This window comes from Rosa chinensis, chromosome 5 (genome assembly GCF_002994745.2).
Source record: "Rosa chinensis cultivar Old Blush chromosome 5, RchiOBHm-V2, whole genome shotgun sequence".
Taxonomy (NCBI): Eukaryota; Viridiplantae; Streptophyta; class Magnoliopsida; order Rosales; family Rosaceae; genus Rosa; species Rosa chinensis.
This window is the reverse complement of record NC_037092.1, coordinates 35,210,645-35,236,072: the sequence shown is the minus strand read 5'-3', so window position 1 is coordinate 35,236,072 and position 25,428 is coordinate 35,210,645. Positions and strand designations below refer to the sequence as shown.

Here is a 25,428-nt window from a genome sequence, read left to right as displayed (position 1 = left end):
TTACCGGGTTTCATGTCCAACTCGAGTGTTCAATGATCCATGAATCAACTCTAGGCTTGCAGAAAAAACCAGTGGCTTGTTTTCATTGAAATATCAACACTGGACAATGAGTTTGATGACCAGTTTAATGGTTGAGTGACTAAAGACTTGTTGTCATATCAAAAAGGAGATACACTCTAACTCAACATGATCTGTGCTTCCTAAATTTACATTTCAGTCTCTTAACAAATTAATCCATACACAAAACTAATCAAAAAAGCTTGCTTGCAAATTCTTCTTTGGCCTGTTGAATTCTTGAAGACAAAGATGAAGCACTTGCAAGGTCTCTGAGCTCAGACAAACTCCTACCAAGCTGAAGAGCCACCTTCACTTCAAAGAGCTCCCCATTTTCTCTATCCCCAACCTCTCTTTCCTTCAAAGTTGACTCAATGGTCTCCTCCATGAGCTTGAAGAACCCAGCAGAGCTCCTATACATCTCAAACACCATTCCAACTTGCCCTCCGTGCTCCAAACTGTTAACCACAGTGCCCAAAGCCCCCAAAACCACACCCAAAACAGCACCCCATGACCCAAAACCAGGCAACCCAATAAGACCTGACCCAATTGCAGCAGACCCAGTAAGCAAAGGACCACAGAAAGCCAAGACCTTGTTGACCTTCAACACCATGTTGCTTAGCCTTGCATATTCTGCGGAGTCCCTTCCCTTCATTACGCACAAAACCTCCTTCAGTTCCTCTTCAAGATTCTCATTCCACCCATTCCTCTCAAACTTGTCACTCATGTTATGATCATGGCACTTGGGTTCTTCCTCAGGCCACCACACAGCTGGCTCCACAATTTGTGGAAACTTCTCAATCATGGTTCCAAGTAAGGGAAGTGGGTATGCCTTATCCAAAGCCAAAACCTTTTCCATTGTGACTTTCACATCATAAGAAGTAACTGGGTTTTTGAGAGCCAAAGTGGTTTTGATTTCTTCATGAAGCTTCTTGAACAGCCTTGAAGCATTTCTTTGTTCCTCTGCTAGCTGTGAAGGTTGGATCTTGTTCATCACTAGAACAATCCCAGTCACAGCCATGTATAGGAGACTTGATGAGATCTTGAGAGACAAAATGGACGGTCCAGATCCAGAGACAGATGCAAGTCCCGCCATGATTGCAGCTGTGGCTGTCATCCCATTCACAGAGTTGAGAAGCAGACCATTCCAGTTGTCCCTCTGAGCCTTTATGTTGTTGTGCATTTCTATTCTATCTGCCACAATTTCCATTATTGCATAGAGCTCTTGGACAAAGTTTGAATCTGAAACTGAGTCACCGAGATTTGACCTTTTTCTGTTGTCAAATAATGGTTTCACTTCTATTTCAGATGAAGTGGCTGTTAGGTTGAGTGATCCATTCCTTTGATTCAGTTCATTAACCAGGAGCCTGGGAACTGAAAGACGGGATGATTCAATGTTTTGGGAGTGGAGAGTAGCTTTGATTTTTCTAGAGGAAGCTGAAGAAAATGAAGCAGAACAAAAAGAAGCTTGAATAGAGGCCATGAACAAGAACAAAAAGAAGCTTGAAGAGTGGCTTTGATTCAAACAGATTTTTAGTGTGGTCTGTTTGAAACTTGAGATTGAAGGTGTTGTGGTGAGATGAGTGAGAGTTGGGTCAATATATATGTAGAAGGGAGAGGGAGAGAGCCAGGAAATGGTTGTGGGGTTGTGTTTTTTTGCTTTTAACATATAAAGCCTTAAAAGGAACTCAATACGAGTGTTTGACCATTTACCAAAACAAACATTGATATTTGACTAGATGACTTTCAACTACAATTTGGAGGGGGTCAAATTTTGAACCTTGCTTTGGACACAGTCTGTCACTAGTTTCTAATTGTGACTGCACAGGAAAAACCAATTCAAATTGTGATTGAGCTCTAACAAAAATTTGACACTATCAAAATATATACAAATCCACCGTAAAATTATGTTTTCCATGTAAAATCAATATTGGCTTTGTCATCTTCACATGATTTTCACGAAGGCAATTACGTGCAAATGATTTGGTAAATCATAGTCTTACCGTTACGGCTTTGGTTTAGTGGGACTAGGTTCATTTCCCTTATATTTAGAGTAATTGTTTAAGTTTTGCTAAATTTTATTTTCTACTAGATTATTATGTTTTTTTATTGTAATGTTCATTTTTTTTTTTTATAAATTCTGAAATATTATCGAAATTCTCCGCCTCATTATAATATTAGCCCCGAACAAAACACAACAAATATTTACTTTGCTAAAGAGTAACTTTCGATGAGCTCGTCCTCCTCATTATAATGGTATTAAACGACAACATTTCATTTACAGAGAGACTTTGGTTCAATGGTCATGGACATGGACTGATTCATTGTTGGTATGTTTTATGGGCACCACGCATTTGATCCGATTTTCTAAAATAAAATTCACTAAGTTTTATACTATTTGTTTGAATTGTTACTCGCCTGTAATTTTTTTCTATGGAAATACGACTATATTTTTAAAGCGAGGATTACATATGATATTTGATCTTTTTTTTAGCACAACAATAAAAGGCAGGACCTAAGTAATTTCACTCATTTTCTAATTTCTTTTTGTGTCATAAAACTGATAATCAAATATTATGAACTCGGAACTGGAAGCTTTGAGTATCGGTTCACCCAAACGTAGAAGTGGGCTAGACCTTCCGCAGGTATAATACCCAGGCTAATACAAAAAACTGTCCCAACGAGCCGTGGTGAATTAATGTAATAGACAAGCTCAAGATGAACATAGGTCCCGAGGGTGTACTTGGCTCGTTAATGAGGGGGGAACTTCCGAATTTGGTCAATCAAGAAAATCGCAAATAATGGCCCGAAGCTCACTGGGATATAAGATGATCTATCAAGCTCGACTTGACTGAAGACAACCCATACAGTGAGAAGCCACTTGAGAAGAGCCGGAATATCAATTGCAACACCAATCCAATATGAAGACCTGGTCGAAGAAGCCAGTGAGCACTGCCATGTTCGGTATCAGATGATCAGTGGGAAATCGTCTCAAAACTCGACCAACCGGAAGCCGAACGACACAGGCGAGAGAGGTATAGAGAGCATTAAGGTTCTCTCTGTTAATAAAAAAAAAAGGGTTCTTTCTCTTTTTTATTTTTTATTTATTTTATTTATTATTATTATTTTTTTTGTGTTTTTATTGGCCTATAATCAGAGGTTGGACCTTAAAGAATATTTACTCGTTAAGACCAAAACAACAAAAATTGAGCTTTTGATCTTCTGACCAAAAATGTCAGCAAATGTAATGTCAGGCCATATATGGACATTTTTAATAGCCCGTGTCAGCAAGCTGAAACTATCAAAATGGACAAAAACGTTCGACTAGTACGTAGTCACCAATATTACGCGCTTGCAATCAAATTGTAAAAATACACAATGATACTAGATAGAAAAACATTATGTATCAATCACAGAACTTTTCTCCAATATTTACAAAACTTTCAAATTGTGATGTGCAAAACCTGAAAATCATTTCTATTAAACGACGTTACGTTCTCATTGCAATGCCAAAAACAGATTAGGAAGAAACTGTTAAATTGTAGTAGTATAAGCAGGAAGAAACTGTTAAATTGTAGTAGTATAAGCAGAGCCCCCCCCCAAAATCAAACAAAACAACCCATTCAAAACATGAGACACACGGTTGATTACAGTCCAAGTCAATATGCCATTGCAGAATCACATAGAAGGCAAGATTTGAACAAACTTGTGTCACTTGGAGACAAAATCCCTTCCAAGAGATTCATTAAAGCACAAAACAACTAGAATTGGGTCAAGCAACTAATTTTGACACACCCTGCCAAAGTTATCATTTCAGATATAACAACCACCGGCCGCACTTGAAGTTCCACCTAAGGTCTCAATCAACAAAATAACCCCTACAAAAATTGATGTTTACGTATTCAAAGTATACTGTATTCTTGAATACCAGAGAGATACCTTGTACGACTTCAACTCCTGATTGGCCTCATACATCAAGGAGAAGCCTCCTTGGGTCCTCCACAACATCTTTAACACGACGCAAGAAGTAAACTGCCTCTCTTCCATCAATCAGCCTATGGTCATAGGTAAGAGCAATGTACATCATCGGCCGCGGGACAATCTCACCCCCAACAACCATTGGCCGGGTCACTATTGAGTGCATACCCAAGATTGCCGACTGCAAATAGTGCACTAATGTGAGATTCCTTTTCACTTTATATTTTTGTAAATTTACTATAATTAGATATGTGAGTTCCATTTGTTGCCATAAGACGATCAAAGTCCAAGTCAATTCGGTCAGATAAAGAATCAGACCTGAGGAGGGTTGATGATGGGGGTACTTATAAGGCTTCCATAAACTCCACCATTGGATATTGTAAATGAACCTCCAGCCATCTCATCGATTGAAAGACGTCCCTCATTTGCCTTCTTTGCGAGGAAATTGATCTCCTTCTCTATCTCAGCACAATTCATCTTATCAGCATTACGAATAACTGGCACAACAAGGCCCTGCAAGGAAATACATTGAAGATGCATTCTCAGTTCACAAGAACTCTAAGAAAACTCAATAGCCATGACGAATGCATACATTGCAAAAAGTTTTGGACAGTATAAACAGAAGATTGTTAAACCAAAAGTTCCACATGGAAATGCCAGATAAAAGATCTGAAAATTGTGACAAATCCTTCTACAATGAAGCAGCTACTGTGAAGTTTAATTGTGTGAGTTTTCCAGAAGAACATCTGATATTACTCGAAAGAATTCTGGCATACCTTTGGAGTACCCACGGCTACACTTATATCTATGTAATCTCTATATATGATATCATCCCCATCAATGACTGCATTAATAGTAGGCTGATTTTGGAGCCCACTGACAGCAGCCTGTGAACAAAAAAACAAATATATAAGTATACTGTACACTGCATTACACTTCATAGCAATTGTACATGTATCATTTAGCACCATGTACCTTGATGAATCCCGACATAAGCCCCAACTTGACCCCATGCTTCTCAACAAATGCATCCTTGAAGTCAGAACGAAGATTCATCAAATTTGTCCTGTCACAAGCAAAAGATCACTGAGGTAAGAAAAGAGAACGGAGATATGACCGTTGGTACAACTAAGAGGCAGAGTTTACGCAACTAGTCCCCTATAACAGGCATACTGAAGCAGTAGATTTACTCAGTACCACAACTGTCAGTTGAATTCAAGACCAGGCACAACCAAAAACTCTGGAAATCAATAAGCAAATATGAAAACAAAAGAAAGTGCACAAGCTGACAGATAGTTCGTTTGAACTTACATATCAACTTCATTGAATGTTGTAAGCATTGCATATGTGTTCTGTGAATCTTTCAATCTTTTAGCAATTCGTTTCCGAAGCGTTGTCATAGGAATCTACAATTATGAGGTTTCATATGATTAAAGAAAGACCATAAAAGACTAAATCACAGAAAGTTATTGCAGGAAATTTTTTTAAAAGGGCACAGAAAAAAGTACAGTAAAATGAATATAAGAAACCTTAGAAGACTTACTCGTCTTTCTCGTTCCTTAGGGGGGAGCTGAGGTTCTTGAGCTGAGGGTTTGGGAGATGGTGGGGAGGGTCCTTTAGGCTTATCGGTAACTGGAGTTGTTTCAACTTTAGATGTTTCATTCTTGCTAATTGTTTCTACAGGGGAAGCTGGTTGTGGAATAGCTTCCTCCAGTGTTTTCTCAGATGGACCCACATGGGATACACCTTCACCGGACTTTAGTATGATAGCAATCTTGGTGCCTGGTTCCACAGTATCCCCTTCATTGGCTACAAACTGCCAAATATGAACGCAACATAATAGAATTCAGAAACCTATCCATTTCCAGAAAAGGGCATCAACATAACTGAGATTCATTAATCTTGAAAGAGGAGGAGGGCACTGCAAAATCTGTTACCTTCTCAATTACACCGGATTCAGGACTAGCAACATCGATCGTGACCTGATGAAAGAGTAATACAGAATTAAGTTCATACTCCTGATTCCTGACCGGGTGTAACAGTATGATTTGCAACTACGCTTCCATAATAGGTTTAAATAGAGCTTTGTGATATCACCTTATCTGTTTCAATTTGAGCAATTGGTTCATCAACTTCCACCCAGTCTCCAGGCTCTGTCACAAAATACCAAATGCAGACATTATCAATTATACCAAATTATTGTGACGATTTGGAAAAAAAAAAAAAGTCTCAAAGTTGGTCTAGCATACTCTTCAAGAATGTCGCCAAAGTTCCATCAGTAATAGATTCACCCATAAAAGGCACAACAGCATCAACCAAATCCCCTTCATCGCACAGGCATTCACAAGTTAAACATACAAGACAACTATAACTATAAGTCAGTTAAACACGGGAGAAGTAGCACACCAGTCTCAGAAGAAAAGGGCCTGCTCCACATTTGCCTGATAGGCTCTGGCTGAATAGAGCTTCCAACATCCCTGCACACCAAAGCCATGAGAACTTAACAAGATAAACGGTAAAGAATAACATTAATTTACGCCTCTTTCACTAAAAACTGTTTCATGTAAGTCCATTCAATTTGATTCAGACCAAGGTTTATAAAAAAAAAAAAGGGATTTTGCATATATATACACAGATGGGAGAACGTAACAGGCAATCAAATAGTTCAATCCTCACTGGGTGAAGAAAGTGATCAAAACTCTGGTTCATAACAAATGCACTAGAAATTTCTAACAGATGCAGCAAAAATGACAGAAGCAGCAAAAATCGAGTCGCTAACCTCGGAGTTCTGATACAATGCGATGAACCTGTAATGAGAAAACAGATATAACATCATCACTGTACATTAAAGACAACAACACAACCTTGTTTACATATCTAGTGCTAAAAAAAGTTACCGGCTAAAATGAGGTGAGAATAATTGCGCACATGACCCAATCCTCCTCCGATTTGAGGTAAAATCTGTTCCCCAAGCACATGAAAATCAAAACGCAATAAACCAAAGTCACATTTCGACGTTGATATGAAACTAAATTCATGTAATACATACAGCCATGCACATTCTGTAGCATCAGAAAGGGACACTTCATATATACTTTCATCAATTAATTAAAAAGAAAAAAAAAGGACTTGAGTATGACCTCCTTGTTTGCAATAGGTCGGATTGAAGACAATGAGCGGCCCAAAATCTGAGGAAAAAAAAAAAGCACAAAAATGTTGAGAAAAATAGACCTCTAATGCCTACTTGTTCAAATTAGAGTAGAAAAAGAATGAATTAGTTACCGAAGGAGAGGAGGCTCCAGAGACGAGTCTTCGCCTTATAGCGCCAAGCATGTTGGCGTGGGTTTGAGAAAAGTAGGTAGGGTTTGGATTTGGGTTTCGCTTTCAGAGACGGCGAGAGTTGTTTTTATATGGGAAGGAAGGAAGGAAGGAATTAGAATCCCTCCGCATTTATTCTGTAAAATCTTGGTGAGGCTCACTCAGTGTGGAAAGTATTAATTACGACAAGACAGAGCTTCTAGACGAAGCTTAAATTTTTGGATGGAGCGGCGCTCAAATTCCATATTCCCACGACGTGTCGTTCCATTCATCCACGACTCCTCTGCTTTATGAGAAAGCGTGTTACCACGTGACGGATTCCACTTATTATTTACTATTTGATAACTTTTTTTTTATTGTTTTCTTTATAGGGGTGAGGTAGTAAAAATTTTTAGTTATGTTAATGAGTTAGTAACACATTCATTTAGTTAGTATTAGAATTGAGACTCACAAGGGTGTTTCAGTAAAGCCGGATTAATCTCCCGCAGTAAGCGTACGAAATCAGAGTTTCCTCAAACCTACTGGTTACAAACTTATGGAAGTTGAAACTATAACGCTAGACTTAAGGGTTTTATGCTAGGCTGCTCGACCAACCTTAACACACCATATGGTTATAAAATTTTAATCCTCCTCACTAGTTCTAACCAAAAGTACAATAATGTTTTTTTTTTTTTTTTGCCAAGAACAAACATTCATTAATAGAATAAAGGAATTACATCAGATGTCAAGATGTAAATACGTACAACAGAGCTTAGAGACAAAAAGAAACAAGAAACATGGGCTATAGACAACAAACAAGACAAAATGAACAAGAAACACACAAAATCCAATTCGATAGCCAACCAAATTAAAGCCCAGAAAGCATCAGGCATTGCGAGAAAAACACAACAATCAGCACGATAATCTCATATCTCAACACTGAGATGCACCTACCTTGTCCCTCCAACTATCACTGGGAAGGATAGGGCTAATAACCACCAAAATCGAACCATAAAACATAAAATTTTATATCGTGATAGATCAAACAGCAAACTAATTGTTGATTAATTGCGGGAAACCACTATAAGTGAGAGGAAGGGGATCTGAATAAGCAAAGAATCGAAATCAAAAGAAGTGTGTGGAACAACCAGAAAAGGGACGGAGAAAGGTGAAAATGATTGATAAGAAGACGTTGGAGGTGAAGAAGAAAAACCAAGGGGACCATAAACTTATAAACTTTGATAGAATTTATAACAATTCAAGCCCTCATCTCAAAATGTAAAATGGAATTCTATATTTTTCAAGAGAGAACATATAGTAATGAGTTTACAAGTCTTTTATCATTATTTTATCCAAGACCTCATCATGACCTGTCTACAAAAATCATCGATGTGCTCAACTCATCACTACGTACTCATGTGTAACTAGGGAATAAAAGACCAAATGGCACGAAAATAGACGAATCAAGTATATAATTAGTAGTGGAATGAAATTTGGGGTATTACAAATTTACAACCTCCCTCTTCGAAATCTTCTAACAATCATTTTTTCCGTGGTTGTCAAATCACATGCACTAGTACATAGGTATATCTTACAGTGTCTCAAAAACTGAAAATGTAATCTTTTCACAAATATGGAAATCATAAGAGCTGATAATCATTAATATGAAGATCAACAATTTGCTGTCTTCCATCAATCATTAATAGATCATAATGCACAAATTAATAGAAATGAAAACACTAATTTATCACCAAATTAAGCAACGATAACAAGATCGGACACTTACAGTTGACACAACAAAGACTCGATCAATTGTAACATAGAATTTGATAGAAACTAAATCACATTTATCAATTATTGATTGATTTGACATGCATGCAGCTATATCATCATTCATGCACGTCTTCAAGGCAATCCACCTCCAAACCCACCACCGGCACCAGCTCCTCCACCGAAGCCTCCTCCTGCTCCGCCCCAAGTCCTCCACCGCCACCACCTCCGAACCCTCCTCCGCCACCACCTCCAGCTCCACCACCGGCACCACCCCCGCTCCAAAGCCTCCACCAGCTCCTCCTCCAAAACCAGATCCACCGCCCACTCCTCCGCCACCTCCACCACCAAAGCCTCCCCCACCGCCTCCACCAAGACCCCACCAGCTCCCGCTCCAGCACCACCTCCGAAGCCAGCTCCTCCTCCTGCACCAGCTCCGCCACCACCGCCTAGCCCTCCTCCTCCTCCAAGCCCACCACCGCCTCCACCACCCAGACCCCCACCGCCTCCTCCAAGACCTGGGTGGCGATATAAATTTTTCTCATCGCCAAAGGTACCTTTTTGATCACTTCCAAGCTTCCTGCTTTCACCAGTGGTGAAAATGAAAGCACCAAAAAGCACAAGAAGAAGAAGCCTAAAACTAGAAGTAGCAGTAGTACTCATCTTAACTAGCCAAAGTGGATACAATACTAGTTAAGACGATCGATGACTTTGTTTGAGTTGTGAAGCAGGAGAATGCGAGAGTGGGATTATAAAGGCATGGAAATTAACAGTACGGTTGGTCGATCTTAAATTTTGCTCATCTTCTCATCTATAAATTAGCGTGTTGGGACATACAGTTAATGCAATCCCAACTGTTTCTTTGAAAAAAGGAAACGTCTCTCTGTTCATTGGAATTCAACTGTATGATCCAACATGCATGAAGGCCCGGCCCCACTCCTGACCGATCTAGTTCTACTGGATTTTCACGTTGCTCGTCTTCCATCCAACTTCGACACTACTACTGGACTTCTTTCTCTTTGTATGCATGAGATTCAGCTGCTGCCACTCTCTCTCTCTCTGTCTCTCTTTCATGAGTTTCTTTGGGATGACCACATGTCTCCCGCTTAGCACCGACAGCTAGCTAGATGTATAATCGCAGGCCACCACTACTTGAAGCTATATAGATCGATCCCAATCTACAGTATCTCTACTGTACGGTTCTACAGACAATTTACTCGTAGCTAAGAAGGATACGTCTATATGTTGTAGTAGATATCTATGTCATGAAGGGACAATTATTAGGCATGCTTTTAATTACTAGAGAAAATAATTGAGGGACGATGACAATGGGGTTGAACGTTTAGCTTGAGTGTGTGACTAGTTAACTGATTATTAATAGAAACATCATCTTTTCCCCATCCATTTGCCAAGAGTTAACTGGCCTATGTGCCATAATTGTGTACAGACATTATATCGATCTCTAACTAGTATTTGGTCTATTGTCTCCAACAAATTATTGCTAGCAACCTAGGGTTCTCGAAGTTCAACTCCTTTATTCCTCCCTTTTGATTCAAATTAATTGCCATTGATTATTATATAGTTTGATGCATGTATGTAAATAGAGGCAACTGCGAGATTTCAATACTCATCACTATCGATGATTAGAGAAAAATTGGTTAGAGAGATAAGGTTAAAGCTGTATTTAATCAATGAAAATAATTTAGTGTTGGATTATAATTCATATTATCGCTTATGAAAGGAGAAAAAAGAAGAAAGTAAATTGGAACCCAGAAAGCGTGAGATTGATCTCAGTCATAAACCTTTTCACCCTCCATCTCCATTACTTTCAACTCATAATCTCAAATTCCAAGTTAGTAACTTTCAACCCATAAACTCTAAATCTCAATTTCTCTCCTATGTGTGAACTACATGTGAAATTTTCCTTATAATTGTTAATGGGTCTTCAATTTTCGTTAATGGCATTGAGAAATCAATCTTGTTCCCTCTTGGTAAGCTAGCCTTCAAAAAGTTTCTGAAATTAAACTATTTGTAGATCTTTGTTGTTGTTGTTATTGGTATTTGAGAAGTTCGACTTTCTATATACTCTATTGCTGAACGGGGGCTTTTCTCGACTTGTAATTTTGCTTCTTTGCTTGAGTTGAACACAGAGAGAGAGAGAGAGAGAGAGAGAGAGAGAGAGAGAGGTGGATCTCTTCATCAGGAGAATGGTCTGAGACAAAGGAAGAACAAGGGGCCGGGAAGAGGGGGATGAAGATGTATATGGGTAATATCTGGGTAATTGTTTTTCAATTCGTGTTTTTTTTTTTTTACCAGTTTTTCCTAACCGATGATTAAAGGGTTGGCTTTTGTGGGTTTGTGGTTTAATTCACAATTTCTTTCAGGTATTCGGATACTCTAGAATGGTGCTTTAATCGATTTCCCAAGCTTGCAACTTTGTGCTTTAGCACCATTTTGGCTTCTCATTAGTCACAGACACTTTGCAACTGGATTGAGCTTTGCAGAAAACAGAAGGAGACGAACAAGATTCCAGAAGCTTAAGGGCTTCATCCATCTCAGGTATTTAGATTTAGGGCACACCATGAATTTTAATTCAATCCCAATTTAAAACCCAATAGCTCATTTGATTTGGGACTGCAAAATCCGAGTCAAGCTTACATTTTTACTGATTAAGAAATTTGGATCATATTTAATTTTTTATTGTTTCATGGAAATTGCGGGAAGAATTGTTAGAAATGCTTATATGATTGCTCAATAGCTAAAGTATTGTAATTTAGGGCTCAGTTTTACTTTCTCAAATTTCAAAATTTTGGTGCTTTAGTTTTTGTAATTGTTTGATCAAGTGATTACTAGTGCTATCTGTAACCAAAATTGGTTGCATTTGAATGCAATTTGGAATTTGATGTGGCTTATATTTGTCTTTGAAATAGGTTCCCTAGTTCTTGGTGTGGGTTTCACTGGTTCTTTGTTTACGTCGCATCCAAAGCTCAGCCACCACAGGTACTTATTTGTTATCTTGTGTGTGGTAGCTCTTCTTTTTATTTCTGCTCAATCTCCAACAGTTGTATATTTGCTTCATAATGCTTATAGCTGCATATTTGCTATTCCTTTTGGACCATTTTTCTTTTTAAGTTCACAATTAAGGTTCAGAAATAAAACAAATTGGCGTCATCACTGAACATAGAACATTTGAAAATATATTGAGAACTTACAATGCATGTAAGAGGCAATATTTAGTCCCAAAAAGTTTCACTTTCAACAACGACACCTCAAAAATGAAATTGCATAGAAATAGAGTTGTGCGTCTTTTGTTAATCAGCATATTTCACGGTATCATTTGAGTAGAAGAATGATTAATCTGCAAGAGTTTTATGTGTTCTGCAGGTTTGCATTAGAATTATGCATGCAACGGAAAAAGTAACCCAACTCTTTTCTCTAATTTAAGCTCTGATGTGCCCTTTGACTTTGTAATATCTCCTCTCTTCTAACCATATTGAGTCCAATGATGTGTCTTTTAGCTCATGGCTCTCATCTTTTTCCCACCAAATCTCAGGCTTGTAATCATTTACAGTTTTGGTGCAAAGCTTTGAGTCTGCCTGTTCTCAAATTTCAAAATTTTGGTGCTTTAGTTTTTGTATTAATTTGTTTGATCTAGTGATTACTAGTGCTATCTGTAACCAAAATTGGTTGCATTTGAATGCAATTTGGAATTTGATGTGGCTTATATTTGTCTTTGAAATAGGTTCCCCAGTTCTTGGTGTGGGTTTCACTGGTTCTTTGTTTACCTCGCGTCCAAAGCTCGGCCACCACAGGTACTTATTTGTTATCTTGTGTGTGGTAGCTCTTCTTTTTATTTACACATGTATATGGTTGGTCAGAGTGAGGGAAGTCTTTCCTTGTTGCTTCATGGAAGTTACTGAGCATGGATTATTATAGCATGAGTGAGGGGAACCCCTTGTTAGTGTTCACTTTCTATGTTTTTAGCGTTCTTACTATGGCAATGTATTTAGAACTTAGTCTATATATAATCTATTTGATAAAAAGCAGAGTAATTATTATTTGAAAGCATCAAGGTAATAACTAATAATAGTAAAAGCCAAACATGGGAGTGTGTCTACCTTTCATGATATAATCAAAGGCTGGAAACTGCATTTCAATGTATGTTATGTCTGATCAAATCCATTTGGTCAATGTCATTGTTTATATGTTTTTTTTTTTTTTGGTTACAATTGTTTATATGTTTTTGTTTACTGGTTTTCAATATATGTTCAACACAACATGCCTTTCACAGAAGTCTATGTTTATAAAAAGTAAGTGTGCTCTATAACTTCTATTATATTTCTATCTACATAAATCAAGCAATTAATAAGTATTAGGCACTTAGGTGTTAACGGTGAAGACATATAGGCCTTTTAAGCAATTAATTGTAAAAGTCTCCTTTCCATTTAGAACATTATATACTTTCAAGTGACAATTAGCACAAGTTATGTACTGTGGTGGAATTTTAGCATTAAGAGAGGCAACTTGTTAGTGATATGTGTAGTCTCTATTCTTTACTTGGACTGTAATAGATATATTGATCTTGTTGTTGTATGCTCAAGCTGTCAAAAGTCAAAATTACAATTTTCTTTTGTTTTCCCTTTTTTTTGGTCTGATATCTTTTTGAGTTTAATTATGCATAGCTTTGTTAACAGACATGATTGTCTTGTAGGGGTAAATATGATATCTGGAATGCTCTTTTAGCTCTTCTTCCTCATCAGGTACGTCCTCGATCTATTGATTCATTCATTTGAGTGTACACTTTGGTTGGAGTGTTAGAACTGAGTGGAGATATAATTTAGATTTTAACTTATAATTATGTGGCACTTTCTAGTATTGCGCACAAGTAGTTGATTTTATTGTGAAGTTCTAAGTAGTTCATAATATATGCAGCTTATATTATGCATGTGAGTGTAGTTGCAGTTAGTTTTTATTGAATCATTATCTATCAACAATATGCAGTAAATATATTTCTCCCGTTTTCATTGCAGTTCTTGAATCATTCTGTGTGGTTTTCCATTAGCTAGAAAGGGAAGTTACCAATTGTAAAATTTAGAAGGATCTGGTCACAATTTCAAGGTATGTTACATGGTTGTTATATGTTCCCTTTTTACCATTTTGTTTTTGTTTCAGATTGAATTATTAAGTGATATTCGAGATTGTTCTACAATCCCTTCTTATTATATTGTGAAATAGTACGTTGTTTTTTTTGCATCCATTTAGAAACTTAAGAATTTAAATAAGTAGGCATGTAGTGATTGATCACAACTCTTTTCTTTTTCCCAAGTTACATATAGATTGTTCTTTTCTTGAACATTATTTTAGTTATCCTGCTGCAATTATTATTATTATTTTTTTTTTTTTTTGCATGTAACTTATAATTTTTTTCTGCAATTAGTTATCTTGCTGCAATTTTTTCTTTTGCATGTATACTTGTTAAATATAGGACTGATCATGGATAGAAAATGGATAAAAAATCTGAACAAGTTGAGTGATGAGTACAAGCGCGGTGTTCAGTCATTTCTTGAAGTTGCAAGCAAGCATGTGGATGTTAAAGGCAGAACTAGATGTCCTTGCATCAAGTGCCTAAACCATGATCGTCAAACTATACCAGTTGTGAAGATACATTTGAGAAACTATGGCATATCTTCGAGTTATGACATATAGACATCTCATGGAGAAACAGTGCAACAGCGATCACAAATTCTTTCTCCCCCAATGGCTGAACAGATTGTTGGAGCCAATGATGTTGTGCATGATATTTTGAATGATGCATTCCCACCTACTGACATGGATGATATAGCTCAAGATCTAGAGGAGGATAAGATACAAGGAGGCAATGAAGATGTGATGGATAATCATGGATCTAATGGGATGAGAAGCGATGCTGATCAGTATAAGAAACTAATGGCTGAAGCTGAGCGAGAGTTTTTCCCTGGTTGTGATGGATTTTCAGTTTTAACTGCCATGGTTTTGTTCATGCATATCAAAGTCCTTAATCATTGGACTAACAAGTCTTTTGATATGTTTCTAGAGGTGATGAATCGAGTGTGTCCTAAGCCTAATAACATTCCCTCCTCATTTTACGCTGCGAACAAGATGTTGAAAGGTTTGGGCTTAGGTTATGAGAAGATAGATGCTTGCAAGTATGATTGTGCTCTGTTTTACAAAGAGCATCAGGATAAACAGTTATGTCCAGAATGTAGTGAACCAAGGTATAAATATAGAGGTTCTAATTCTGATCTGGGTAAAAAGAAGAAGATTCCTCAAAAAGTTCTACGGTATTTCCCACTAAAACCGAGGCTGAAAAGACTATTTATGTCAAACGATACAGCTGCTAATATGAGGTGGCATCATGATAAGCGAGCTGATGAAGAAGGCAAGATGAGGCATCCAACTTAGGGCTGGGATTGGGCCTGGCCTGTGGAAAATTTATAGAGCCCGGACCAGGACCGAAATTTTCGGGCCGGGCCTAAATAACATTTTTTCAATTTTGGGACCGAGTTGGGCCCGGACCGTTTTTTGGGGCCGGGTTTTTGGGTTTTTCGGGCCCAAAAGGCTAAAAAAAAAATAGCAGATCTGAGAACAGATCTGCTCCAAACCCAAATTCTTCTCAGATCTGCTCCAAACCCAAATTCCTCCCCCCCCCAAAGCCGCCTAACCACCACCATCCAAATTCCAAAGTCGGGGTTTATCCGTATTGATAAGCAATTAGTATACAAAATAATCAGTTTATTGCTTGATGTGAACAAGGGTTCTGAGACTACTCAAGGAGGAGAATCCAAAAGCCGGGAGCAAGAAGAGAGATGGATGAAACCAGTTGAAAAGGAATCTCAACATATGCAGAGAGAAGGTGGCAGACCAAGTGAAAAAACCGGCCAAGAACCATTTAATTACAAAGGGAGGGAGCACGAGAGGGGTACTGGGTCTTTAATGATCTACAATTGATCTGATGGAGAAGGAGGACTAGGAAGAGAAGGGAAAAGAAAAAGAAAAGAGAAAGGAGGCGTATGGGAAAAGAAGAAGAAGAAGAAGATAAGAAGAGAGAAGAAAAAAATAAAAAAAGGGGGAGAAAGGGAACAAGAAGAGACAGGATTCTCTTGAAAGAAGAGAAAGAAGAGGAGAGTGTCTGAACGGAGAAGAAAGAAGAGAGAAAAGAATAAAATAGTTGTAACAAAAAAAAAATGATAAAATAATCTATGCAATTATACATGATTCGGGCCTTCGGGCTTTTTTTTCTTCTAAATATAAGGCCCGAGCCCGGCCTGTTATATAATGATTTCGGGCCGGGTTTTATAAAACTGACAAAAAAATTTTGAAGGGCCCGGACCGTTCGGGCCGGTTCCGGGTCGGGTTCCTGGCTAAAATCCCAACCCTAATCCAGCTGACTCACCCGTTTGGAAAGATTTTGATGGTAGATATCCCGAGTTTTCTCAAGAGCCATGGAATGTATGGTTAGGCCTTGCAACAAATGGGTTCAATCCATTTGGAAATATGAGCCTTTCCTATAGTATGTGGCCGGTCATAGTGGTTCCATATAATCTCCCACCTTGGATGTGTATGAAGAAACAGTTCTCGATGATGACTTTGCTGATTCCAGGGCTAGTAGCACCAGGCAAGGATCTTGATGTGTATCTACGCCCCTTCATTGATGAATTGAAAGAGTTGTGGGAGTTTGGTGTTCCAACTTATGATAAATCAACTAATTCTTTTTTCAACCTTCCAGCTGCTATATTGTGGACAATTAATGACTTTCCAGCGTATGGCAATTTGTTGGGTTGGAGCACGAAGGGATATATGGCATGCCATGTTTGTAATGAGGATACATCATCTTATGGCTTGAGGAGTAAGATTTGTTTTATGGCACATCGGCGCAATTTGAGAAGTAATCATTCATGGCGTAAAAACAAGGAGCTATTCAACAATGAATTTGAGTTGAGACCTCCTCCTAAACTACTTTCTGGTGATGACATCTTATGCCAAGTCAATCGCCTCAGACCTTATAAGCCTGGTAAACATGATGATAATCCTGATAAGAAAAGGAAGCGAGTAGACTTTGAACTTAACTGGACAAAGAAGAGTATCTTCTTTAAGTTGGAGTATTGGAGTAAGCTGAAAATTAGACATAACCTGGACGTAATGCACATTGAAAAAAACATATGTGACAGCGTTGTGGGCACATTATTAGGCATTGCTGGGAAAACCAAAGACACAGTCAAGGCAATATTGGATTTACAAGACATTGGTATAAGAGATAATCTGCATATTGAAAAAGATGGGTCTGATTTTAAGAAGCATACTCCGTATTATACAGTAGTACCACAGCAACGTCGCCCTTTTTAGCAATGGTTCAAAACTGTCAAATTTCCTGAGGGGTTTGCTTCTAATATTTCTCGATGTGTTAAAGATGGAAAGATCTCCGGTCTCAAGACTCATGATTGTCATGTGTTGTTGCAAAGACTTCTTCCGGTGGTAATTCGACCTTACTTAAGTAGAGAGGTGTGTGATGCCATTATAGAGCTGTCAAGCTTTTTTCAACAGATTTGTGCAAAAACCTTACTTGTAGAAGATTTGAAAAGGTTGCAGACTGATATTGTGGTGATACTATGTAAACTTGAGCAAATCTTCCCACCTGCTTTTTTTGATGTTATGGTGCATTTGGCTGTGCATCTACCGCATGAGGCATTACTTGGTGGGCCAGTTCCTATGAGATGAATGTTTCCCAATTGAGAGGTAAGTGTCAATATATCTTTCTTTCTTTTTTAATCATGAATATGATTACTTTTTTAATTAGTACATTATTAATAATATGTAATATCCTGTACTTTGTAGGAAGTTGGGAAATCTGAAGGATTATGTACGTAATAAAGCACATCCTGAAGGCTCCATCGTTGAAGGATATATTGCAGAAGAATCATTAACCTTTTGTTCCATGTATCTCAAAGATGTTGAGACAAGTTTCTCACGACCAGAGCGGAACTATGATGGGGGTGAAACTAGTGTGACTCTCTCTGTTTTTTCTTGTAGTGCACGTATGTTGCAAGACCGTAAAACAGCCCAGTGGTCAAAAAAAGACAAGGACACAGCTTTTTGGTACATATTGAATAACTGTGATGAAGTTGAACCCTTCAAAGCGTGAGTAACTTAACTAAATTGTGTAGTAGAATGACTTACTGCACTCCCCTTTCTTATATTTAAGTTTGAACTTATTTTGTTTGCTAAGTTGTCATTTTATTATCTATTTGAATATCTAGAAAAGTAATCAGTATATGAAAACAAATTAAGAAAGGGGTAGGGGCAGTATCTCTTAATGAAATGTTTGACTTGTTGATTATTACTTGTGATTTTTGTTTGTGTAGTGAGCATAAAGAAATATTAAAGAGAGAGAGTTATTTGGATTTAGAGATAGATAGAGAAATTCTTTTCCTACATGGTTTAAGGCTCGTGTTAATGCATTGCATAAGGAAGGTTCAAGTGAAGTGAACGATGAGTTGTATGCATTGTCATTTGGTCCGGTTGATACTGTTAGTACATTTACAGGTTGTACTGTGAATGGGATCCGTTGGCACATCAAACAAATAGAAGAGACCAAATCTGTTCAGAACAGCTGGATTATGATGCCAGGTTTACAAGGTGACAGGGCAAGTGACTTTTACGGTTCTTTGGTCAGCGTTGTTAAAGTAAGCTTTATATGTGGCTATTCTGTTATTCTTTTCAAAGGTCAGTGGTACAATACAAGTCCTAAGAAGAGAAAAAGAGAAGGCATTATTCGAGATTACCATCTCATGTCTTTGAACACTGACATTCAATGGTATAGCGAGGATCCTTATGTCTTAGCAGCACAAGCAAAACAAATTTTTTATCTTGATGACCCTATGTTGGGTGGTGCTTGGAAAGTGATTCAGAAGATACAACATAGACACGTTTGGGATGTTCCTGAAAATGAAGAGGCATTCAATGTGGAATCAAACTACGATGATGGTATAGACCAAGAAGACGAAGTTGGAACTGCAATGAATGTTCAAGAAAATATTGTGTATTCCAGTATACATTTACGTAGAGATGGTGTTCAACCTGAAACTGTCATCCTTTCCAACAAGGATATTGGACAAAGGATGTCCACAACTAATGATGATTTCATTGATGATGATTACGTAGAGGAATTGCAATCTGAGGATGAGGAAAACAGTGTTCAGAGTGATGTTGATAGTGACTTAGATTAAGATGTTAAGGGAGGTTTAAACTTTTTGAATATTGTTGTATGACAAGTTCTACTTTTGTATTATATATGAGTTTCAGTCAAAATTTATGTTTTCGTTCTATTGTTGTCTTGTACATATTATCTTCTTCATTCTTTATTATGACTATTCAGTTTTGCATTATGAATTATTCTAACTTGTTCTGATAATTTATTAATTTGTCTCAGGATGTTGAAACCGAAATCATTATTGATGAAGAAGATTGGGAATAAGCCATCTGCCAAAAATGTTACAACAGAGTTGCAACTAGAGCATCCCCCGCAACAACAGAAAAAGCAGCCACAACAATCAGGAAAGAGACTGCCACAACAACCAGCAAAGAGACTGCCACAACAACCAGCAAATAGACAGCCACAACAACTAGGAAAGAGGCAGCCACAACCACCACAGTTGCAACAACCTGAGCCATCACAGCAGCGACAACCACAGCCACCATTACATTCTAGTGAAAGTAAGTTACTTGGATTGTGGTAACACTAACAACACATTTAATATAAATAAATCTACATAGCTTGTCTATGAGTCATGATTCATATTTTAGATATATGAATTGGAATATAGGTCTATTCATTGTATGATCTTCTGACTAAACTTTATTTTCTTAACAATACCACTAGGTGCTGATCATGACATGTCCTCTAAGGGGAAAAAGACACGTGGCGTTACAAAGGGGATAGGAACTCATGATATTGTCACTGCTTCTAATGAGAGGATTCTGATTCAGATGAATGAGGATCAAAAGCTCCCAAATGGTGTCCAAGCTAATTCTAGGTTTGTTTCAGAAATTGAGTCTCGAACACGTTCCTTAGCCCCACTTCATGTCAAAATCTGGAAGGAGGTTACACTAGAAGTTAAAGACGAAATCAAAAAGGGGTTGTTGGTGAGTGATATAATTTACTTAACTTGGAATTGATTATAATGTTACATTTACAATTATTTTATTAGACTAAGCTCTTCTTGATTTACTGTAATTTTAGCATAAATTTGATGTCAATTTCAAAGAACCTGGCATTGCAAAATTTGTTGAAGACAAGATGAATAACACATTCAGATCATGGAAGGGAAAATTGCACAAGCACTTCAAAAAATATGCTGATGACATTGATTTTGCAAGGGCTCACCCCCCTACTGAGAAAGTGTTTGGTGACAGGGACATAAGTGATTGGGAGTGGTTGTGTGATAATTTGTACACGGATCAAGCGTATCAGGTATTAAAATGTACACTGATTTGTATTGTTGAAGTTGCTTGCATAGTGTATATTATTCAAATGTATTTTCTGTTAGGACCATATGCTTAAAAGTTCAAGAAGACTAACGTCAGGTGAATTTTAAGAATGAAATGATATTCTAATGATTGGTTCTTTTCACACACATGCAGAACCGTTGTAGGATCAATACTATTAATAGGAACAAGAAAATTTATAATCATTGTGGTGGTTCACGCCCTTTCACAAAACATATGGAAGCCGAAGAATAGGTAAATATCTGGTATTCTTTAAATTTAGTTGCTGAACTCCATTATTAGATATATCTGTCGAATTAATTTGTTTCATTTGCTGTGAAAACTTATCCATTAATTTGTTCAATCTTGGTGACATATAAACAATAATATAGAAATATGATGAGGAGCTTCAGAACAAATGGCGGACTATTTTTGTGCAGTTCTTATTTACATACTAGACTTTTTCTCATATACCATTAATTATATTGGCTTTGAATTGCTTTATTATGGCAAATGTAGAAGGGTAAAAACGTGACCTTTATTGAGAATTGGAGTCTCATGCATCAACATAGAGGCAACAATGGTGGTGTTTGGATCAATGAAGAAGCAGAGAAGACAGGGGTAAGAGTTATATGTAATAGTTTTTGTATTGAAACACTAACATCATAGATTAAATATCTAATAAATTTTTCATTATATGTAGAAAAGTCTGATTGTAGAGTTGATCAAAACCAACCAACAGATGGCTGATTCTGAGGGTACCCCACTTGAAGATGTTATAGTGCCTATCCCAATGCAATTATATATCTTGGCTAAAGAGCTCGGGACTATGAAGGGTAAGACCATTCGAGGTGTGGGTTATGGTCTTAGAAAAGACACATTCTGTCCTTCAGTCCCTGCATCCACTTCAAACTTAACAAATGCTCAACTTATGAGGTACATTGTTTTATTAGAAGAGCGACTTGCTTTGCTTGAGGGTGAGAGACAACATTCTACACATGATGTGGATGAAGAGGGAGTCGAGGATGGTAATGTGGATGAGGATGAGGATTTGGATGTGCTTTAGGTCTCGATACCCTCATTAGTTTTTTGCAAGTTATATTTTGGATGCACAAATGAAGGCATGATACTTTCAGATGCCTATAGATCCCTTAGTTTAGGGCTTTTGCAGGTTTTTAGGTCTTTGATATCCTTATTAGCTTTTGGCAGGATACATGTTGAATGTAAAATGATGCCTGCAGATTTAAAATGCATCCAACACTTGACCTATAACTTTTCAAGTTCTTTTTTGTAAAGTACTGGCTGATAAGCATGTGAATATATATTTATGCTACCATTGCTACGTAGTACTAGCTTCTTGTGGTAAAGTGTTGCTAATTATAGCTATTGATTTAAAATTAATCTTCATACTATAAATTAGTCACAAAACCATATGTTCGTCACCCAATCCCAAAACTAAAAATTAATACATTATAAACAGACACGAAATTAATTTGTCACCAACAATATTGCATTTGACCGGTAAAAAGAATTTTGGCGCCACATTTTAAAAATGATTTAAATAGTGACGAACTTTTTTCGTCACCAATAAAGTCAAATTTGGCGGTAAAAACAAATTTGGCGCAAAAACAAAAAATTATAAGATTTGAAAAAGAATGGGTGACAAAATATCAATGATTGGGTGACAAGCTTATTTCGTCACCTAAACCTATTTTGGTGACGAACTTAGCATTTCGTCACTCAATAGAATCGGTCACGCACTATAGGTGACGAAATTGGTGACGAACCTTTTTCATCACTCATGATTTTGGGTGACGAAATTTGAAGAATGGGTGACAAAAGTGGCTTGTCACTCATTGGGTAAATTCTAGTAGTGTTTATATTTGTGCCATAAAATATGGAAATTATTTGTTCTAAAAGTCCAATTTAGTGTTGACTATTAATCTAATTATATATTTTGTAGAAAATCTTGACAAGAGGAGGAAAAAGAGAAATTCCGGCAAATTTTTCATGCACCGCCACTTTTGACGACACAAGTACTTCGTGAAGCAATCTCAGGACAATAGGAGTTTAAATTAAGCAATGAAGCCATGGACCATGAATTACTGATGCAAAGGACTAAGTTTGATCACTCCTTTGGCCAAAAATTACAAGGGAAGTCCACGGAAATCATTATGCAAAACAGTTGCTGCAAAGCAGAAAACTGCAATTTCAGAATCAGCTTTTCGGGAATAGTTTTGGAGAGCATTTCTTGCATTCTTCCAGCTGCACCTTTACCGAAAGAGCTAGCATTCCTTCAAGATATGATGTTGTAATTCAACGTACATGAGCCAAAGAACCGGTCATAATCATCAATGAGGCAGCAGTAAATCAAGTGCAAAATAGGCTTATCGATAAGGTAGAAACTATCAGCTTTTCACGAAGATTTTTGGAAGATCTTTGTCGGCGACTTACTTGGAGTTTTTCTAGAAGCTTATTGATGATTCTTGAAGATATGATGTCATAGATCATGAATAAGTCAAGAACCTTCCAGAATCACAGCAATTAATATCAAGTCAATCCTTGTCCAAGAAAGAAGCTTTCGAGAAAGATAACGTATCCTAGCCAAAACAGGGTAGTTTGGCCAAGAATCTTCTTTGGAAAGATTTCTTGTGCATTTTTGGAAGATATATGATACTGAAATTATCAAGGATATTAATTCCTAGAAGAATCCTATACGATTATAGCAAGATTAAACCATCAAATTATCTTTTAGATAATAGGCATCCTCATGCACTTTCTCTCCTATGCTTGTCAGCTTTACTTTAGTGACCCAAAAACCACTCCAACACTCTTCATTTTCATGCTTCCCATGCACAAAAAAGAGAGCTAGCTGCTCCTCTCTTCTCCCTATAGCCATATTTTTCTATTCTACTCTCTTTAATAGTTCATCATTACTTTCCTCTTTTTACTCCATCTTTTCCATATATTTTTTCCTTATTTTTGGGATCTATTACCACTCTCATACTTCACCTCCATGCTTCTTACAATGATTGAGCTGCTCCATTTTGCTTCCATTCGTCATTTTACTCCTCTCTCTTCTCTATATAAGCATCTCTTCATTACACTCCTAAACCATCACCCACACCACCCCATTACATCTTCTTTCTCTCTATTTCCACTACAAAAGCTCCATCTCCACCTCCCAAAATCCAAACCCATAATACCATACTCCCTTTACTACTCCATCTCCTCCATCATCACCACCACAATTACCATCTTCCACCATAAACTCCATCACCACCACTACTACTCCCTCACTACCACTCAAAGTTAGCTAAAGAAGCATCATATCTTTATCACCATTCCATTCATCCACCATCATCAAGAAGTCCATCATCCATCCATTCCACCATCAAAGAGGATTCAAGGAGCAATCAAGGAGGACAAGGAGGAGCTAGCTATCAATTTGTCAAGCTTCAACTAGTTCATTTTTTCCTTTAACTCCTTAATTTACCTTGATGTATATTATAGATTTGATGCTAATTTTTATGATTATGAGTGAGTTTTACTTTGTTGGGGCTAGGGTTGAAAGCCCTAGCCAATCTTGTATGGATTGATGCTATAATATGATGTGATGCAATTTTCTTTAACATGCATGTCCACATGCTAGTTCAAGAGTTGAATGCATATGTTTAGACTTTACCACTTTGAGTATAAGTGTTTGCCATATCATGATATAATGTTTAGAGATTGATAACCTTTGAATGTTAAAGCATGAAAGCACACTAGGTGTGCATGTAGGGGTTGTGAATTACAATCACTTATAGATAAGCTTGGTTGGTTTGCATAATTTCTTCATCTCCAAACTTTATGCACTTAGGGTAATGCACTAGATATACATAACTAGATTGAAATGCATAACTTGAATAGTTAAATATTACACCCAAGAGAGGTTGCTTGATATCACAAAAGGAGCATGTCCCTTGTCATACCCGAGAGGAATGCAAGGAGAGAAATTGGTTAATTAATTTAGCATCATTCATATTGAAATGCATCAATACATTCAAGGGAGGTTAGTGGTAGACAATCCAAGTCCTAACGTTCCTTCATTTGATCACTAGTTTAGTTTAGAGTAGTTTAGTTTACATTTGAGCATTTATTTTAATTTGGTTCACCACTCTATCCAACAAACAATTAATTGCACTACCACCACAATGCACATACTCACCATGAGTCTAGATTTCCTTGTGAATTTAGGTTTGTGATTGTACATTTGCATATTCTAGCTCTCCTTATGTTGACACCCTAGCTAGTGAAAAGAATCCAATCCTCGTGGATTCGACAACCTTTATTAAATCCCTATACTATTACTTGTATCCCTTAAACTTGAGGGTGACTGTTTGGCTAACATCTGGTGGGGTTGAACCTCCAAATTAGGCTAGTTCCAAGTTTTGTTCAAAAAAGTACGAAAACTTAATTCCGACCAACATGATATAATAATGTTTTATTTTATTTTCTCATTTGAATTATTAAATTATCTATTTATCTGAATGCTAAATTACTATTGTGGACAACAAATCATAGACAAAATTAATTTATCTACATCTCCTAATCTATAAATAAATAAACCATATTTTCATATCGTTATCTAATTAATACGACGATCACTTTTCAAATTCAAGATTCTAAACATGTGATCACGAACAAAGTTTATTAAAAGAATATTAATTAATAATATAGAAAGAGTAATATTTATTGAGGAGAATACTTTTTTTTTTTTGAAATAATGGAATTCCATTGATAATAATAGCGCATGCCAAGAAAGCC

General features: G+C 37.1%; 3 protein-coding genes and 1 pseudogene across 9 annotated transcripts; 1 reads left to right on the top strand and 3 right to left on the bottom strand.

Annotated features, from left to right (window-relative positions):
• Positions 1–131: 131 nt before the first annotated feature.
• On the bottom strand, positions 132–1,691 carry LOC112164996 (probable F-box protein At4g22030). Its single transcript, XM_024301374.2, has one exon. The coding sequence runs from the start codon at positions 1,535–1,537 to the stop codon at positions 251–253; it is 1,287 nt and encodes a 428-aa protein (XP_024157142.1). The 5' UTR covers positions 1,538–1,691; the 3' UTR covers positions 132–250.
• A 1,968-nt stretch (positions 1,692–3,659) lies between these two features.
• Positions 3,660–7,507, bottom strand: LOC112166144 (dihydrolipoyllysine-residue succinyltransferase component of 2-oxoglutarate dehydrogenase complex 2, mitochondrial). The gene is made up of 14 exons (XM_024302916.2): positions 7,315–7,507; positions 7,173–7,220; positions 6,930–6,993; positions 6,812–6,839; positions 6,439–6,509; positions 6,282–6,356; positions 6,130–6,185; positions 5,970–6,014; positions 5,576–5,848; positions 5,344–5,438; positions 5,008–5,098; positions 4,809–4,919; positions 4,351–4,545; positions 3,660–4,213 (listed from the first exon to the last, which is right to left on the bottom strand). The coding sequence occupies exons 1-14, from the start codon at positions 7,363–7,365 to the stop codon at positions 4,022–4,024; spliced, it is 1,395 nt and encodes a 464-aa protein (XP_024158684.1). The 5' UTR covers positions 7,366–7,507; the 3' UTR covers positions 3,660–4,021.
• A 1,456-nt stretch (positions 7,508–8,963) lies between these two features.
• LOC112167071 lies at positions 8,964–10,219 on the bottom strand (annotated as a pseudogene).
• Positions 10,220–10,556: 337 nt separating this feature from the next.
• LOC112167186 lies at positions 10,557–21,961 on the top strand. Of its 7 annotated transcripts, XM_040506791.1 has the most exons (15): positions 10,557–11,090; positions 11,250–11,376; positions 11,484–11,658; positions 12,030–12,099; positions 12,842–12,911; positions 13,811–13,859; positions 14,130–14,217; positions 14,585–17,871; positions 17,971–18,273; positions 19,565–19,848; positions 20,015–20,277; positions 20,375–20,605; positions 20,776–20,874; positions 21,139–21,240; positions 21,323–21,961. In XM_040506791.1, exons 9-13 carry the CDS (start codon positions 18,071–18,073, stop codon positions 20,872–20,874), a joined length of 1,080 nt encoding a protein of 359 aa, XP_040362725.1. In that variant the 5' UTR covers positions 10,557–11,090; positions 11,250–11,376; positions 11,484–11,658; positions 12,030–12,099; positions 12,842–12,911; positions 13,811–13,859; positions 14,130–14,217; positions 14,585–17,871; positions 17,971–18,070; the 3' UTR covers positions 21,139–21,240; positions 21,323–21,961. The 7 variants fall into 7 exon arrangements, with proteins under 7 accessions (XP_040362725.1, XP_040362724.1, XP_040362727.1 ...); XM_040506790.1 differs by having other exon boundaries at positions 10,557–10,951; positions 11,254–11,376; positions 14,130–17,871; XM_040506793.1 differs by having other exon boundaries at positions 10,557–10,951; positions 11,250–11,365; positions 14,130–17,871.
• The last annotated feature ends 3,467 nt before the right edge of the window (positions 21,962–25,428 follow it).